This window comes from Carcharodon carcharias, chromosome 15 (genome assembly GCF_017639515.1).
Source record: "Carcharodon carcharias isolate sCarCar2 chromosome 15, sCarCar2.pri, whole genome shotgun sequence".
NCBI classification, from domain to species: Eukaryota; Metazoa; Chordata; class Chondrichthyes; order Lamniformes; family Lamnidae; genus Carcharodon; species Carcharodon carcharias.
Genome location: NC_054481.1, coordinates 127909768 through 127927333, shown reverse-complemented (window position 1 = coordinate 127927333; position 17566 = coordinate 127909768). Strand labels below are relative to the sequence as shown.

At 41.0% G+C, this 17566-nt stretch overlaps 1 protein-coding gene across 1 annotated transcript in view; it reads left to right on the top strand.

Annotated features, from left to right (window-relative positions):
- The first annotated feature begins 843 nt into the window (after positions 1-843).
- The window catches only part of tnfrsf9a (tumor necrosis factor receptor superfamily, member 9a), a 64412-nt gene continuing 47689 nt past the window's right edge, over positions 844-17566 (top strand). The window contains exon 1 of the mRNA XM_041205813.1: positions 844-1075. Coding sequence (XP_041061747.1) covers positions 962-1075 — 114 coding nt within the window. The 5' untranslated portion in view covers positions 844-961. The remainder of the gene's footprint in view (positions 1076-17566) is intronic.

Here is a 17566-nt window from a genome sequence, read left to right as displayed (position 1 = left end):
TAGCAAAAATCCACACTTCCATTATCAACACTGACAACCAACCTAACCACGGATCAGTTGGGAGTATTCTCACTTCTGAGTCAAAAGGCTGTGGGTTTAAGTTGCACTCCAGGGCTTGAGCACGGAAAACAAGACTGACACAGTGCACTACTGAGGCAGTGCTGCACTGTCAGAGATGCAGTCTTTCAGATAAGACGTTAAACTGAGGCCCCGACTGCCCTCTCAGGTGTACATAAAAGATCCCATGGCACTATTTTGAAGAAGAACAATGGAATTATACCTGGCCAATACTTAACCCTCAATTAACATCACAAAAACAGATTATTTGGTCATTGCTGTTTGTAGGAGCTTGCTTTCAGTAAATTGGTTGCCGGTTTTCCTACATTTACACCTCAAAAGTACTCAGTTGGCTGTAAAGCACTTTGGGACATCCTGAGGTCTTCTAAGGAGCTGTGTAAATGCAAGTCTTTTTTTTCCATTTTTGTTATTACCTCTTCACACCTGTCACATGCTAGTATTCTGTGATTTATCTAAACACGCAATGCAAGACTGAACTGCACAAAACTGTAAAAGCAAATCTGTTTTTCTTAGCAATTGTTTTGCAAGAAAGTTCCTTTTGAGGTTTTCTTTGAAAAAAATGTTTAAGCAAATCTGTTGTTATTTAATGGGCATTTCAATTGACAAGAACAGGAACTGCACTGTTATTTTTCAATATTTTAAACAAAGTTGCACTTAGAGTAACCATTAAAGTGTAATATAAAAAGGCAGGTTGGAATGACACATGGATGAAGAGATACTGTCAAGAGCTGTAAAGGTTAGATCTCATCAGTAGTTGGCTTTGACTTCCCTTTTCATTTGCAGAAAAACACGGGCTGTGCTTTTATCAGCGAAGTGCAGATCTATAGCAAGCTGGTTAATCAAGATTCTGTAGCAGTTCTTACTCACAGAGATCTTCTAAATCATGCTGTGTTTCAAAAGAAAATCAACGATAACAGTTTTCTTGATCTTAATACTTGGGGACTTAATTAAGGCAACATCTGGACCATCCAAACTCACCTCTGAATTTAAACACCAAGTAAGTACAATCTTTCTTATCCTCGTTTTCTCCATGGTGTTTTCCAGTTGATACTATTTCCTGGAAGAATTTAACAATCAAGGGATTTACTGTTCAGATGCTACCATTAGGAGAGTTTGATACATTGTTGGTTGGGCTTGCATGTTGTTTGATGTTATTTGTTCCATTATATACAGGGTGTTTATAGGGTCCTCGTGCAACTTTATTGACTTTGGACATACACGTGATAAGAGCAAGCTTTAAACAACAAATTAAGGCATAATTAATAACATTTTTTAATGTTAATGTTTTGTTGTTAATATTGTGTTAATGTTCATGAAACTACTCAACAGCAACAGATCAACGTTTTCAATAAGTTAGAAAATGGGAGTGAACGATTTATCACATAAAATAATAGTTATATTGAAGCCCCGAAATTTCAATTGTATTGTGTTAAAACTTTAAGAATTATGCTTTCATACCTCGTTTACAATTTGCTTCTATCAAGCATACATTCAGAGTTATTAAACACCCTGTATATAGCTTTGGATGCTGGAACTTAGGAATTACTGAACTAAAGGAGACAAGGATTGTTTTTAGTTCACCAGCCACAATCCTGGTCGTCACATGGTATAATGATATTGGAGCCCAATGATTAATTTAGTGAATAACCAGAGCAATCAATCTCTATCAATTAGCCTACAACAAACCCAGGCATGACACAAGAAATATTCCAATGGGAGAGCTTTGAAAACCATGAGTCTAACATTATCTATCCCTCCAACATTTGCTACACTAACACATGTCAAGTCTGAAATTACTCATATACTGTATGTCAATGCCTTATTTTCTGAAATAATCTTTTCTAATTTACATCTGAATAAATCAACACTAAATGGAAATTGGCACATAAGAGCAAGAACTATTGCCTCCTGTAAATCCAATCTTCAATGGTTAGGAATTCATCTATGTGTTAAATTTGTCCTCTCGTCATGGTGGGTACATGACTGCCTGTGTGATAACTGTAATGTTTAGAGACAAATGTGCCAAAATCTTTAAGCACAAACAAAGTTGCTGCAATTTAGTTATAGACTTACAGGAATGTGCTGCATATGCATGAATGTTTTGGTGAGGTGCTTGATTAAATAATTCAATAATTTCAGTTGACCACAGCTAAGGGATTCATTTCTTAACACAATTTTACTGCAACACAATAAGTATGTTGTCAGCTGCCAATTTTTTCTTTATTTTATAAAGCTTTCTGCTAGCATAATTTGGAATGCAGCTTAGGTACAATGAGAAAAATCTGAAAATTGGAAATGAAAATAAATAATATTAGAAATTTCGAATAAAACCAAAAATTCTTCAAATGCACAACAGATTAGTCAGCCTCTGAAAGGGGAAAAATGCACAACAGATTAGTCAAGGGGAAAATAGGTAAAAGTTTCACGTTTGATCCTTTCTGATGAAGGGTCACCAAACATGATCCTTACTTTCTCTTTCAGATTCTGATGAAGATCCATTGCTTTTCTAGTTATTTTCTCATTTTGATTAACATACAAGGCAGAGCTCTGGTGCTGTAGAACAGAATCATGAGGAAAGGCTGGAAATTTCAGACTCTTCATCCTAGAAAGGATGCCAGAGGGTGAGCTGTCATTGAGATCCTTGCAAACAGTATAAAAAGGGTAAATTAGAAGCTCTACTTTAAGTTCAGTGGCAAACATTTAACGGGATATTTCAGAATACACAGAATAGATACATTTCAATGGTAAAGAAAAATTCCAAGGGGAGGGCCCACCATCCATAGTTAACTAAAAAAGTTAAAGACAGTATCAAACTTAAAGAAAAAGCATATACTCTAGCAAAGATGGGTGGCAGGTCAGAAGATTGGAAAGAATATAAATAGCAGCAAAGAATGACAGAATGATTAATAAGGAGGGAGAAATTAGAGTATGAGAGAAAGCTAGCTAGTAATATAAAGATGGATAATGAGAGTTTCTGTAGATATTTAAATAAGAAAAGAATTAACAAAGTGAGCATTGATCCTATAGAGAGTGCGTCCAGGGAATTGATAATGGAAAGTAGGGAGATGGCAGATGAATTAAACAGGATTTTTGCTTCAGTCTTCACTATAGAGGACACATTCTGGAGTAACATTCTGGAAATAGCTGTAAATCAGGAAATAGAAGGTAGGGAGCAACTTGGGAAAATTACAATCACCATGGAAGTGGAATTGAGCAAGCTGCTGGGGCTGTGGGCTGACAAATCCCCAGGTCCAGATGGACTTCACCATAAGGTCTTGAACAAAGTAGCTAATGAGGTAGTTGATACACTGGTTTTAATTTACCAAACTTCCCTAGATTCGGGGAAGGTTCCATTAGATTGGAGAATGGCAAATATAACTCCTTGATTCAAAAAGGGAGGGAGACAGAAAGCAGGAAACTATAGGCCAGTTAGCCTAACATCTGTCATAGGGAAAATGTTCAAAGCTATTATTAAAGATGTTATAGCAGGGCACTCAGAAAAATTCAAGGCAATCAGGCAGTGTCAACATGATTTTGTAAAAGGGAAATCATGTTTAACCAGTTTATTGGAGTTCTTTGTAGGAATCACACATTCTGTGAATAAAGGGGAACTGGTGGATGTACTGGACTTAGATTTCCAGAAGGCATTTGATAAAGTGCCACATCAAAGGTTATTGCAGAAAATAAAAGCTCATGGTGTAAGTGGTAACACATTGGCATGGATGGAAGGTTGGCTAGCTAACAGGAAGCAGAGGGTTGGCATAAATGGGTCTTTTTTCTGCTTGGCAGGAGGTGGTGAGCGGTGTGCCACAGGGATCAGTGCTGGGGCCTCAACTTTTTACAATTTATATAAATGACCTGGATGAAGGGACGAAAGGAATAGTTGCTAAATTTGCAGATGACACAAAGAAAGGTAGGAAAGTAAATTGTGAAGAAAACATAAGGAGGCTACAAAGTGACATAGACAGGTTAAGTGAGTGGGCAAAGAATTGGTAAATGGAGTATAATGTGGGCAAATGTGAAATCATTCATTTTGGCAGGAAGAATAAAAAAGAAGCTTATTATTTATATGGTGAGGAAAATTTTTTCCTGTCAGAGGGTTTGTGAGTCTTTGGAACTCTCTTCCTCAAAAGGCGGTGGAAGCAGAGTCTTTGAATACTTTTAAGGCAGAGCTAGATAGATTCTTGACTAACAAGGGGTGAAAGGTTAACAGGAAAAGGCAGGAATGTAGGGTTGAGGTTACATTCAGGTCAGCCATGATCTTATTGAATGGCAGAGCAGGCTCGAGGGGCCGAGGGGCCTACACCTGCTCCTAATTCTATATGTTCGCATGTAAGTTAAACCACAACGGTGGGACAAGCAGACACAAGGTAAACTATCGATAGTAGAAATAAAAACAGAAAATGCTGTAAAACTCAACTCCGTATGACTCTTCTTCAGAGCTTTGAAGAGTCATAAGGACTCGAAATGTTAATTCCGTTTCTCTCTACCGACGCTGCTGAGTTTTTCAGCATTTTCTGTTTTTATTTCAGATTTCCAGCGTCGGCAGTAATTTTCTATCATCAATAAGCAGATCCTGATTAATAGCATCAAGTACTTCTTTGTATAATTAGTACGTGGAGTGATCTTCCAGATAGGCCAGTGGAAACAGAAGCATAGGGCAGAATCTTGCCATTGTTGGGTGGGGCTTGGCGGGGAAGAGCTGGAGCGATGGGGGCCTGACCATGATTTCTTGCTGGCGGGCCAATTAAGGCCCACCCAGCGTGAAACATGCTCTGCACTGTGGGCTGGGGTTGGGCGGGGTGGGGGGGGTAGTGGGGGAGTGGAGGAGGGCGAGTGTGCAAGTTCATGCATGCACATGGGTGCTCACAAGAAAAGCTCCCCGAGGCAGAGCTGCCTCAGGGAGATAAAGATTTTTGAAAATTAAAAAGAGTTTTAAGATGTTAAAAAAAAAACATGACCCATGAGCGGCGACATGTTATGAACGAAATGTTAAAATTTTTATTTAATTTTTAATTGCTGTTGGAGTTTCCTAAAAAAATCCAAAGGCCGCTTGGTCTTTTCACCTGCCCGCCAACCATAAGTGGACCAGGGCAGTGAAAAACTTCATTCAGTTAGATCTTTAATGGCTTCAATAGGCCCTGTCAATTGTCGGCGAGCTTGCTGCTGACTCCTGCGTGTGTCCACCCGACGAGCAAAAAGTTCTGGCTGTGGAATGTGAACATCTCTACCCAAGTTGTTGTTGAGGCAAGATCCATTAATTATGTGACAAGAGAATTACACATCGCTTGGATGGAAAAGAACATTAAAGGGCGTGAATAGATTGGGATTGGGATAGGCGGTTAACTCAGAGAAAGGCACCAGTGTGGAATAGATGGAGCAATTTTCTGACTTTCTGCTGAAACCATCTCTGGCTTTAAGTAAAAATATTTAGTAAGCATTCTCCTGCTGGCAACTTCAGAGGACATGAGCACCGAGTGATCCCAAAATCCAATAGCAGAATAAAGTCATCTTGAAAGTTTTTGGTGACCCTACTGAACGCTTCAAATAATGTGAAAATAGTTAAGTGCCTCATATTCAGAGAACTGCCTTCAGTATCTGATTCTAATTGCGCCCTTCCAACCTACAAATCAAAGTTGTAAATTTAATTGTAGTAATTTATTCCTTTCAATATTGCCAACTTTGCAAGAAATGATTAACTTTATTTCTCAATGAGAACCATAATGCCAATTTTGCTGCTGCATCAAATTCTAGGCATTTGATCATTGGTGAGATAAAGCTGAGTAGTTCTCAGTATGTGACTATCCCCCAAGAATGGAAGAAACTGGGTCATGCATGACAATATTGTTTGCAAGAATACCATTGTCAAGTGAAAATACAATAAAATATTGAGGGTGTAGTAAGTTCTGCTGGTAATAGGTGTAGGAGCCTCGTGCCACATATGGAAAGATTGCTTGTCCTTTAAAAAAATTAGATAAACAATTATAAAGCATTTGTTTCAAATACAGTACTTCAAAACTCTGTGCCTCTGATGATAGTTTCAAAGTCAAATCAGACTGCACAGATGGAATTCGTTCAGCCCATCATGCCTGCATCAGCTCATTGAAAGATCCAATCAGTCCTAATCCCCTGATCTTTCCCCATAGCCCTGCAAATTTCTCCTTTTCAAGTATATATATCCAATCCCATTTTGAAAGTCACAACTGAATCTGCTTTCGCTGTGTTTTCAGACAGTGCATTCAAGATCTTAAGAACTCTAGAGTGTAAAAATACCTCCTCATTTCCCCCACCTGAATTTAGGAGATATTAATCTGCACTGCCTCCTGATGCTAAAAGTAGGACAGAAACTTTACCGGATTTGCAAAGACTCTCCCAGTAAATGCAATGCAAAATGCAAAACTGGAATCAGAACAGTCTAACATAAAACAGTTGTTATTCCGTTAGACTATAAGCACAAAGAAATTGTTGAAAGAAGATATTGGCTTCGTTCAAGTATTTCTTGGCTGAAAAATTGAGGTTTATGATCGTATATATCCATCTCCACATAAATGCCTAGAAATTATTGTTCATGATATTAATGCATGAAGGTACAAGTCAGGACTCTGATGGAATACTCTCCACTCAACTGGATGAGTGCAGCTCCAACAACACTCAAGCAGCTCAACACCATCCATGACAAAGCAGCCCACTTGATTGGCAACCCATCCACAAACGTGCACTCCCTCCATCACTAACACAGTGGCAGCAGTGTGTACCATCTACAAGATGCACAGCAGAAACTCGCCAAGGCTCCTTCAAAAGCACCTTCCAAATCTACAACTGCTACTGCCTAGAAGAACAAGGGCAGCAGATGCATGGGAACACTATCACCTGCAAGTTCCTCTCCAAGCCACATGCCATCCTGACCTGGAACTATATCGCTTGTCCTTCACTGTTGCTGGGTCAAAATCCTGGAACTCCCTTCCTAACAGCACTGTGGGTGTACCTACACCACATGGACTGAAGTGGTTCAAGAAGACAGCTCACCACCTTCTCAAGGGGCAATTAAGGATGGGTAACAACTGCTGGCCTTGCCAGTGATGCTCACATCCCGTGAAAGAATAAAAACAATGATCTAACTCACTTGAATGTCATTCCTCAGTGCACTATTTATTTGGGATGTAAAGTTGTATATTTTAAGTGAATTAATGTCACTGTTAATACAGTGGACAGAATGTAATGAGGAACATGTTATCTCCCAGGGGCTTGTGAGAAAGTGCAAAATTGAAAGTTCTCAAACCCAACACTACCCCACCTCCAATGTGCCCATTTTTGAATTAGGGAGATCTATTAGAGGATAACTTGTTGGTGTCAATCATTATCTCGTGGGAGCCAATCATTATCACATGCCAAGCGGCATATTTGAAGAGATATCAGCAGAAGTTTGGACTTGCCCCCAGCACAGGTTTCCCAGGGGTCAGGAAACATGGCAGTGAAACTGAGATGAGATTGAATGGCACTTTATGGCGGTATTCATAGTTCTGATTGCCTGATATGAATAATGGTTGTGTGCTTACAGCTGCTTTGTGATCACAGCCATGTTTCATAATTTTCAAATGAACAACAGCAGGATGTGGTAGAGATTGGTGGGTGGATTGGACGGTGGAGTGGATGTTTTTTTTATAGGAAATAGAACAGGGAAGACATGACATCAAGGTCATGTCTATATGTTGGTGGGATCTGCAGGTGCACAAGAAAGTGGTACATGACAGAGAGGTGCTTAACGCAGATCTGGAGAACAGCAGAAAGCAGGACAGAGTGGAGAAGAGCAGAGAAAGGAACAACAGAGGGGCTGAGGGCTCAGGAGGAACTCTTCATGTGGAAGGGTTGAGAGAAAGGCTCAGTTCCCTTGCCCTGTGGGGAGAGTAGTGCTTCTGCAGGCTCAGATTGACACGACAAATGGTCACAGTCATCAACAGATGATCACAGACATCTGCAGCCTCCTTCATGATCTGGTGGCGGACATTGCCTACTGGTTTGAAAGTCACCACTGCTCCCAATTTCTTTGCCCCGGCTCCTACCAATGAGCCACCAATTCAGGAGCCTCTCAATCAGCCGCATTGTTGTATAAGGCAGATCACAGATGAGTTGGTTGCCAGGGCAGCGACTGATGTCCATCTTCCCCTGCAATAACAATAGCCAGACTGAGTGGACAGTCAGATTTGTGTCTCAAGCTTCTCAAAGGCACACATGTGACACACGTGCCAATGTCAGGACCACCAGATGAACCAGGAGTTTTTACCAACTGTAAGGTATCTATCAATGTACAGCTGGTGTGCAACCAGAGTAAGAGGTTCATGCAGGTGTGTGCTGAATTCCTCTGGAGCTGTCATGTTGCTTTTATTTTGCAGCTGTCCAACAGTGTAAACCTCTTTGTACCAGAGAACAGATAGGGCTGGCTTGTAGGGGACAAAGGAAACCCACTGCAAACATGCTTAGGACACCCACCAATGAGGCCCAAAAGTGCCACAACAAGAGCTACATCACTACTATGTTGAAGATGTGCTTCAGGTGCCTAGATCGATCTGGAGGTGCCTTTCAATACTCACTAGCAAGGGTATCCAGAATGATGTGCTGTTTCCTGCATAACATGGCACAGCAGAGAGTATTAGAGGTGGAAGATGACTGAGGAGCTGATCAAGCATCATTTGATTACAAGAACATTAAAGAATGCTCAAAATAAAAGTGGAAACTTTAATCAAATGCAGCTCCCTTCAGGCTCAGGTGATGCCAGGAGCCCAAGGTACTGACAGTCACCTCCAGATCTATCTAGGCACCTGATGTTAACTGGATCCATGCTGGTGGATGAAGCTAAAACTAAGGCACAGCCGTTTTCTTTGCTGGGAAGATTTATTGACTTTGTTCACAGACAGCATTACTCCAACACACCAGTGTCCCAGCTATCCCCATTTGTAGGTGTACAAATACTCATCACTTGTTTAACAATGTAATTACCATTAAACCTTAACAATGTAATTAGTAAGACATTGACACCTGAAGCATGGTAGTCATGTTGCTCTAGAGCCCGAAGACGGTTCAGTTGCTGACTCACACTGGAAAAAATTTAAAAATGATAGCCTCCAACCCATTTCCACCGCCCTCAGCCAACTTTGCACAAAACAGATTTCAACCAAGCGTATATCTGTTGCACATCCCCTGATGGGTTCCCTCATGAATTGACATTCATCATGAAGTAATTGAAAGGGCAAGTTGGCACTCGAGACTCAATAATGGGCAGATGAGGAAGCGATACAAATAATTAAATTTAATGTGCTATCATAAAAAAAGAAACTTAACAACATGACATTTTACCAAACACCCATATGCATAACCTTGATGAATTACAATAGCTTTCTCTCCCTACCATTTCTACAAGGTGTATCCCATGGGGCTTCAGCAGAGGTAGAGGCCAGCTTCTCAGACCCCTGTTCTGGCTGCTAAGATGCTATTGACCTATGGCCTCTGGATTTTGGAGTCCATAAGACCCCAGCCAAAAACAGCTCCACCTGAACCTGTGCAGGGGCAGACTTGGTCATTGGGAGACAGGATAGCATGTTGAGTACTGGCTAAGGCGGAGGCAGTGGGTGAGAAGTGGGAGTACTTCTGAGTGGAGTCCCCACTTCTATGTCCTCTTTCATTGTCATCCCCTTCCTGCACCACTACCACATCACTCTTACCACTCTGTAGCTAACCAAATTGACGCCATTCAGTGGCACATTTTAAGGCCAAAGATAAGGCATCTGTCATCCTGTTCACAACAACAACAACTTATATAACACGTTTAACCTATAAAACATCCCAAGGCGCTTCACAGGAGCATTATAAAACTAAATTTGACACCCAAGCCATATAAGATGATTCTAGGTCAGATAACCAAAAGCTTGGTTAAAGAAGTAGATTTTAAGGAGCATCTTAAATGAGGAAAGTGAGGTAGAAGGCAGAGAGGTGTAGGGAGGGAATACCAGAACTTGGGGCCAAGGCAACTGAAAACACGACACAAATGGTAGACCAAGTATACTCTGAGGTGCCAAAGAGGCCAGAATTAGATGACTACAGATATTTTGGAGAGTTGTGAGGCTGGAGGAAGTTACAGAGATAGGGAGGAAGGAGGGCCAGGAGAGATATTTAAACAAGGATGAGAAAAATCAAGATGTTACTTAACTGGGAGAAAATGTAGATCAGGGAGCACAGGAGGATTAGGTGAACGTGACTTAAGACATGGGCAGCAGAGTTACCAATGACCTCAAATTCATCGAGATTAGAATGTGGTTAGCAACCAGAAGTGTATTGGATTAGTCAAGTGTAGAGGTAACAAAAGGATGAATTAGGGTTTCAGCAGCAGGGTGAAGTCGGCCAATGTTATGGAGGTGGAGATAGGCAGTTTTAGTTATGGCATCAATGTGAATTCGGAAGATCATCTCGGGGTAAAATACGACACCAAGCTGTGAATGACCTGGCTTAGTCTCAGACTATTACCAGAGAGATGGATGGAGTCAGTAGTTTGGGAATGGTGTTTGGAGCAGGCACCATAAACTATGGCTTCAATCTTCCCAATATTCAATTGGAGGTCATTTCCACTCATCCAATATTGAATGTCAGATAGGGGTAATTAACCATAGTCCACAAAGGACCATAGACATCGCTCCTCCATTAGAGTGATACAATTGGTTATACAGCTTGAGGAGCACCCTTCCACAAGTGTGGCAAGTTGAGGAGGCTGTCCTCCATGAACTACCACAGCCAGTACAGGGGTTGAGTCATCCTGCATCACACTCTAGCCAACTGAGCTAATCAGTCTGATAATTTAGCAACAGTGGTGGAATCGAGCTGGTAGACATTCCCTGCATGCCCGTGATCATGGCCCCCATGGACTCATTTGAGAGCTGTTCTCGAATATCCATGCAGGAAGTCACTCTCTTCATAGCAAACATTCTCACAATTCCTTTGCCACTAACCCACCAGTGATCTAGTTGGATTCCTCCAACCCTTCTGCGATTGTGGGGAGTGCGCATGGCACATCTAGCAGTGCTTCAGCAACTTGCTTCTGTACCTGAATCATTCCCCCTCCCAATGATTGTCCCTGGGTTTGTTATCCTGAGCAGATCTTGGGGACTCTTCATAGCTTCCCCTGCCATCAGTGTCAGCTCATGCTCACTTGTGAATTGTGAATCTCCAGGTGAAAAGCCAGAGTCTAACAGAACCCATTGCTGGATGGTCCCTGGCTGCCTATCCTGTGATGGTGCACCCTCAGAAGGAATGTGGTTCTGTGAGGAATCATCAGACTGCTGTTTTAGGCCCTTAAAGGCACAGAGGGAGATGGTTGTGGTTGTTGGGGGTCAGTAATCTCAGCTCCAGGACATCGCTGCAGGAGTTCCTCAGGGTAGTGTCCTCGGCCCAACCATCTTCAGCTGCTTCATCAATGACCTTCCTTCCATCATAAGGTCAGAAGTGGGGATGATCACTGATGATTGCACAATGTTCAATATCATTTGCGACTCCTCAAATACTACAACAGTCCATGTCCAAGTGCAGCAAGACTCAGATAATATCCAGTCTTGGGTTGACAAGTGACAAGTAACATTCACACCACACAAGGGCCAGGCAATGACCATCTCCAACAAGAGAGAATCTAACCATCGCCCCTTGACATTCAATGGCATTACCATCACTGAATCCCCCACTATCAATATCCCTGGGGGTTACTATTGACAGCAACTGAACTGGACTAGCCATATAAATACTGTGGCTACCAGAGCAGGTCAGAGGCTAGGAGTTCTGCAGCAAGTAATTCAACTACTGACTTCCCAAAGCCTGTCCACCATCTACAGGATGTATGTGAATCAGCAAGTGCACTGACCTTTCTTGACTTGGTTAGGTCATTAAACTTGTTTGTGTGCCACTGCATGCAAGACCAGGACACAATGCTCCCATTGCTCCTACTTCATGATAGTGGCAGATTTTTTTCCTCTCATTGCTGAGGAACATTAGAGAAGCTGGAGGACACTGCACCATGAGCAGTGTTTACACTATAATAAATTGAAAGAAGTCCAAGTAAATCACTGTTTTACTCAGAAGGATGTTTGGGGCGTTGATGGTGAGAAGGAGGAGGTAAAAGGGCAGGTGTTGCATCTCCTGCGCTAGCATGGAAAGTTGCTGTGGGAAGAGGAAGGGGGAGGTTATGGGAGTAATTGAGGAGTGGACCAGGGCATTGTGGAGGGAACAGTCCCTTCAGCATGCTGACAGGGGAGTGGAGGGCGAGGTGCACTTGATAATGCACAAGCTGTACTGTGTTAAAGAATTTTAATTATTGCGGGTTTGCGATGATGTCATAAACCATGACAGAGGTTTAATTAATGGTTTGCATTGTACCAAATATGTGAAGTAGTTTTTCCATTTCGCAGAAGTACTGTTAACAATGCCCTTTACGTTTACTTGTGTAGTAGGAAAACACACATTTTGTTATTTCTGGGACATCAACGCGATGTCTGGCACTGCTGATTCTGAAATAGGGGAAAACCAGATCAAAGAAATTAACAACAACAACTTTCATTTATATAGCACCATTAATGCAGTAAAGCATCCCATGGTAGCTCACAAGAGAATTATCAGACAAATATTGGCACCTGCCAAAGAAGGATATATTAGGGCTGCTAACCAAATGCTCAGTCAAAGAGATAGATATCAAGGAGCATTTTGAAGGAGAAAGATGTGACAGAGCAGTTTGGGGATTGAATTCCAGAACTTAGGGTCTGGGCAGCTGAAGGTACAGCTGCCAATGGCGGAACAAAGGAATTTGGAAATGAATGAATGAAGTCGTCCAAATTGGGGGAATGCAGAGTTCTTGGAGAGCTGGAGGAGGTTACAGAGGTAGGGAGAGGTATTGATGGACCAGGAGCTAACGTAGGTCAGTGACGAAAAGAGCGGTGAGTGAACAGGACTTGGTTCAAGTTGGGAAATCTATCTCTGTCAGTGCAAATGTGAGTTGTCGTGCTTCAAGGGTCAGACAGGAGTCATAACTGACAGGGATGTCATGACATACAATGGCACTCACACATTTCTGCCAATGTTTTACTCCAGTTTCAGGATCAGTGATCCCTTAAAGCCTTAATGGGCTTGCATGAAGTGGAGCCTTCAGGATATAGTTGATATTTTGATTAAATTTGATATCGGGGTTAGATTTAAGGTTAGATTTTGGTTCAAAGATTACGATACATAAGTAACAGCCGTGACTATACTGCTTTTCAGACTGTTCTAACTAATATAGCATGAATCTAATCAACTCATTCTTCTTTTTACATCACAAGCTTCCGCCTGACATGCATTTTGACATTAACTTTTTTCTCCTGATGTACTCCTATTTCACACATTGGCTTCTTGGAATTGTGTGAGCGACATAACTTCCCCAATTCTACCTTCCTTCTCGGAGGTGTATCATTACCCCTGGCAGCTTTGTCAGACAGCTGAGCTGAGGTCAGGAACTCATTCTATAGGAAATAGAAGGGGAGAATCCAAATCCTACCCACTCAGTAATGCAGAGGTACATTGGGTCTAGTAATGCGATGGCAAATGCTCAAAGCACCAAAATATACACCTCTCCCCTGCAGCCATGCAGCATTGCAGTCAATATTCTTCCCGCTTTTCCTACTAAGAGGTTTGAAACTCTTAAAACCCAAGCTTGATGTCACACTAGTCACCATTGTTTTACTTGTCTTCCTACTACACTCCCCACCCTTGGTGGTGCCCATTGTAAATAGGGATCTGGCCTTCACCTGCGACTCTCAATTTAAAAAGATGTGAGAATTTTACACCAGCCCTAGTGAAAAGCTGGTTTCAGATGTAAAATTTGCTGGCCCTTAATACCAAACAGGCAAACCTGCTACCAACATCCCCTTTAAAATCGAAATGTTGTAAGAAATTGGTATCAACTTCAACACAGATTTAACTCGCACATAATTCTGCGTATTTGAATATTAAACAGTGAGTTAAAAGTTCACCCGTGTGGAGTGTTTTACCAGATCCCAAGGACATACTAAGGCATAAAATAAATGCACAGTCCTTCTAACATTTTACAAGGTTTTCTTTCCAAGAGTGAGACTGAGTGTTTGATTGATGTGGTGAAGTGCTAGATTTTATATAGAACTGCTCATCTATTGTTACCAAATCAAGTTAAGAAGGATCTGTTAATTTCTCTCTTTTTCTGCTCACGGATGAAGTTAAAAGCTTCTTATCCGTTTTAATACTAGCATACTACAGTGCCCTCTAGTGCTTAAAGGCAAATCTTTACTAAAATATTGTAAATATCTAACAGTCATCAATTTGTGGACTGATTATTGTCAGGAAGAATGCCTAATGCAGCCATTTCTGCTGCTGGGACTAAGCTCGGCAGCACTGATCTACTGGAAGAGTTTGAGTCTTGAGCCCATGGCCTCACATGGACAGCAGTGGACTCTTCCTATTGATGATTCACAAAATACTGCAGACGCTGGAAATCTAGAACAAAAACAAAAATACCTGGAAAAACTCAGCAGATCTGACAGCATCTGCGACGAGGAATACAGTTGATGGACTCGAAATGTTAACTGTATCCCTCTCCACAGATGCTGTCAGGCCTGCTGAGTTTTTCCAGGTATTTTTGTTTTCGTTCCAATCACTAAAGGTTGTGCCACAAGTTAACAAAGCATTACAAATAACAAAGCAAGCACTAGGCTTTATTTTTAGAGGGGTAAACCTGAAAAGTTATGCTAAACCTATATCAAACCTTGGGTAGACCATACCTAGAGCACTGTGTACAGTTCTGGTCACCATATTATAAAAAGAATATAGAGGCACTAGAGAGGATGCAGAGAAGATTTACATGGATGATACCAGAAATGCCTGGGTATACACATCAGGAAAGGGTTGAGAGGCTGGGTCTCTTTTCTCTTGAACAAACAAGGCTGAGGGGTGACCTAGAGTTCTTTAAAATTATGAAAGTTTTTGTTTGAGTGGATACAGGAAGAACGTTGTCACTTATGGGGAAGAACATATTTGGAGGCCATCAATATAAGATAGTAACCAAGAAATCCATTAGGGGATTCAGAAGAAACTTCTATAGCCAAAGAGTGTTGAGAATGTGGAACTCACTACCAAGTGATTAAAGTGAATAGTGTAGATGCATTTAAGGGGAAACTAGATAAACTCAAGGGGGAGAAGGGAATATTGGGTTACAATGATAGATTTAAATGAGGAAAGATGGCAGGAGCATAAATGTCAGCATGGATTGGTTGGGCTAATTGGCCTTTGTCTGTGCGGTATATCCGATGTAATCCTTTGTAGATGGGTGAATGTTTATGTCCTTGTGTCCTGGACAAGGAAAGGCCATCAGCTCCATACACACTTGCCCCATCCTTCAGCTGATTGTCAGGAAGATATAATAATCTTCATAATGTTATTGGACTTTATTGTAGAGTAATAGTGGGGTCTGTGTACTTGCGTGAGTACGTGCGTGTGTGCATGTGTGTGTGTGTGTGACTTAATTGAATTAAAGGCAGCTGGTCTGAAGGCTTTGATGTAACAGAAGATAAGCTAGGTTTCAAATGTTAAGTAGACAAATATAAGTGTAAAGGGAACATTTGCTTTTTAAATAACCAGACAAGATTGATTTCAAAGGAGGGGTGAAATGTTTCACTACGCCAGGAGGAGTTAAGAAACAGTGTGTTTATTTTTTCCCAAAGATTACTGGTAAAATTGGTACTACGAGAGATTTTTATTATTGGAGAGTTAAAGCCCAAAGACATAGTGAAACAATGGGAATTTGCATTTAAAGGGGAAAATTTGCATTTAAAGGAGAGAAGGCTGTGTGCAAAGGAAGACATTCTAAGAACTAATAAGTGTGAAAAGCCTTCAGCATCTAAACCTCAAGCTGCTGTCTACAAAGAGCTGAAATCAAGAAAACTCACTTTGAAATCGACTGTTTCAGGGTATTGTGTGTTACTTTGCCTGGGTCTTTTAAAATCTGTATGTCTTACTGTTGCCTTAACAAAGGTGTAACTGGGATTTAGACAAACTAGGGGATTTAGAAGTTAACATAGTAATTTGTAGATATACATGTGTGCTTAAAATAATTTCTTCTATTAATAAAGGTTTAATTTAGTTTTGTAAGAAATCTATAAGCCTCAGTGTTCTTGTTACTACTGAATTCAAGGCACGCATCTCAAAATTTATACAAATTGCAAAACAGTTGAGGCAGTTGTTTCAAGTTTCCTTTTGGAGTTTGAGCAGCTTAGCATTTACCATCGGCTGTGCCTTAACAAAACTGGGGGCTCATCCAGGATATATTTGAAATTTCTTGATTGGGTTGGAGTTGGTGAATCTTAAGGTTACGAGTACGAGAAGCACTTTGAATTCAAGAGTTGGTGTGAGGTTTTTTTTGAAGTGGTAAGACTGCAATATGGCTTTGGCAGTTGTGAAGGCTTGTCTGGGAGTTGATGCTATAACTTTGGCTGGTTTACAAAACGTAAATAAAGTTAAGTTAATGGAATTGGCAGATAAGTTACAATTGGGATCACCTACAGGGGCAAAGCAATCAATCATAATTGAAGGTATAGCACAGCACTTGAAATTGGAAGGAATACCCAAGAGACTGAATGGGTCCAAGGGGTGGGTCATTGGAATGGGCTCAAATTCAGTTGCAAATGAAAAAATTGGAACTAGAGGCAGCAGAAAAAGAAAGAGCATTTCAAAGGGAACAGGCAGAAAGGCAGGAGAGAGAAAAAAAAAGAAAGGGAATTAGAAATAGCAAGGTTAGAAAAGGAGGAAAGAGAGAGAGAGAGATTTCCAGCTTAAAATTCAAGCAGTTAAAAAAGAGATGCCAGCAGGTGAGGAAGGATATATTTCCAGATCAGAACCCAGTGGGGAGATGTCTAAATTTGTAAAAGCTCTTCCAAAGTTTGAGGAAAGGGATGTTGAATCATTCTTTATTTCATCTGAGAAGATGAAATGGCCACAGGCAAACTGGACATTGTTGTTACAATCCAGGTTGGTGGGTAGAGCACATGAGATTTATGCTTTACTATCAGAAGAAATGTCGTTGAACTGTGAAGTGTTAAAAAAAGGGCTGTTTTGAGTGCATATGGGTTGGTTCCTGAGTCATACAGGCAGAAATTTAGGAATATGAGAAAACAGCCTGGGCAGACTTACATTGAGTTTGAGAGAGTAAAATAAAGTCATTTTGACTGGTGGATATGGGTATTAAAGATACAGACAGCTCTCAGAGAGGTCATTCTTTTGGAAGAATTTAAAGATTCAATTCCTTCAGTAGTGAGAACTCATGTGGAGGAATAAAGGATTCAAAGGGTAAGACAAGCAACAGAGATAGCTGATCATTATGAGTTAGTTCATAGGGCTAAACCTTTTTTTGTCACCCTTTTAAATCAGAGAAGGACGAAGGTGGATAGTCAGGGAAGAGAAG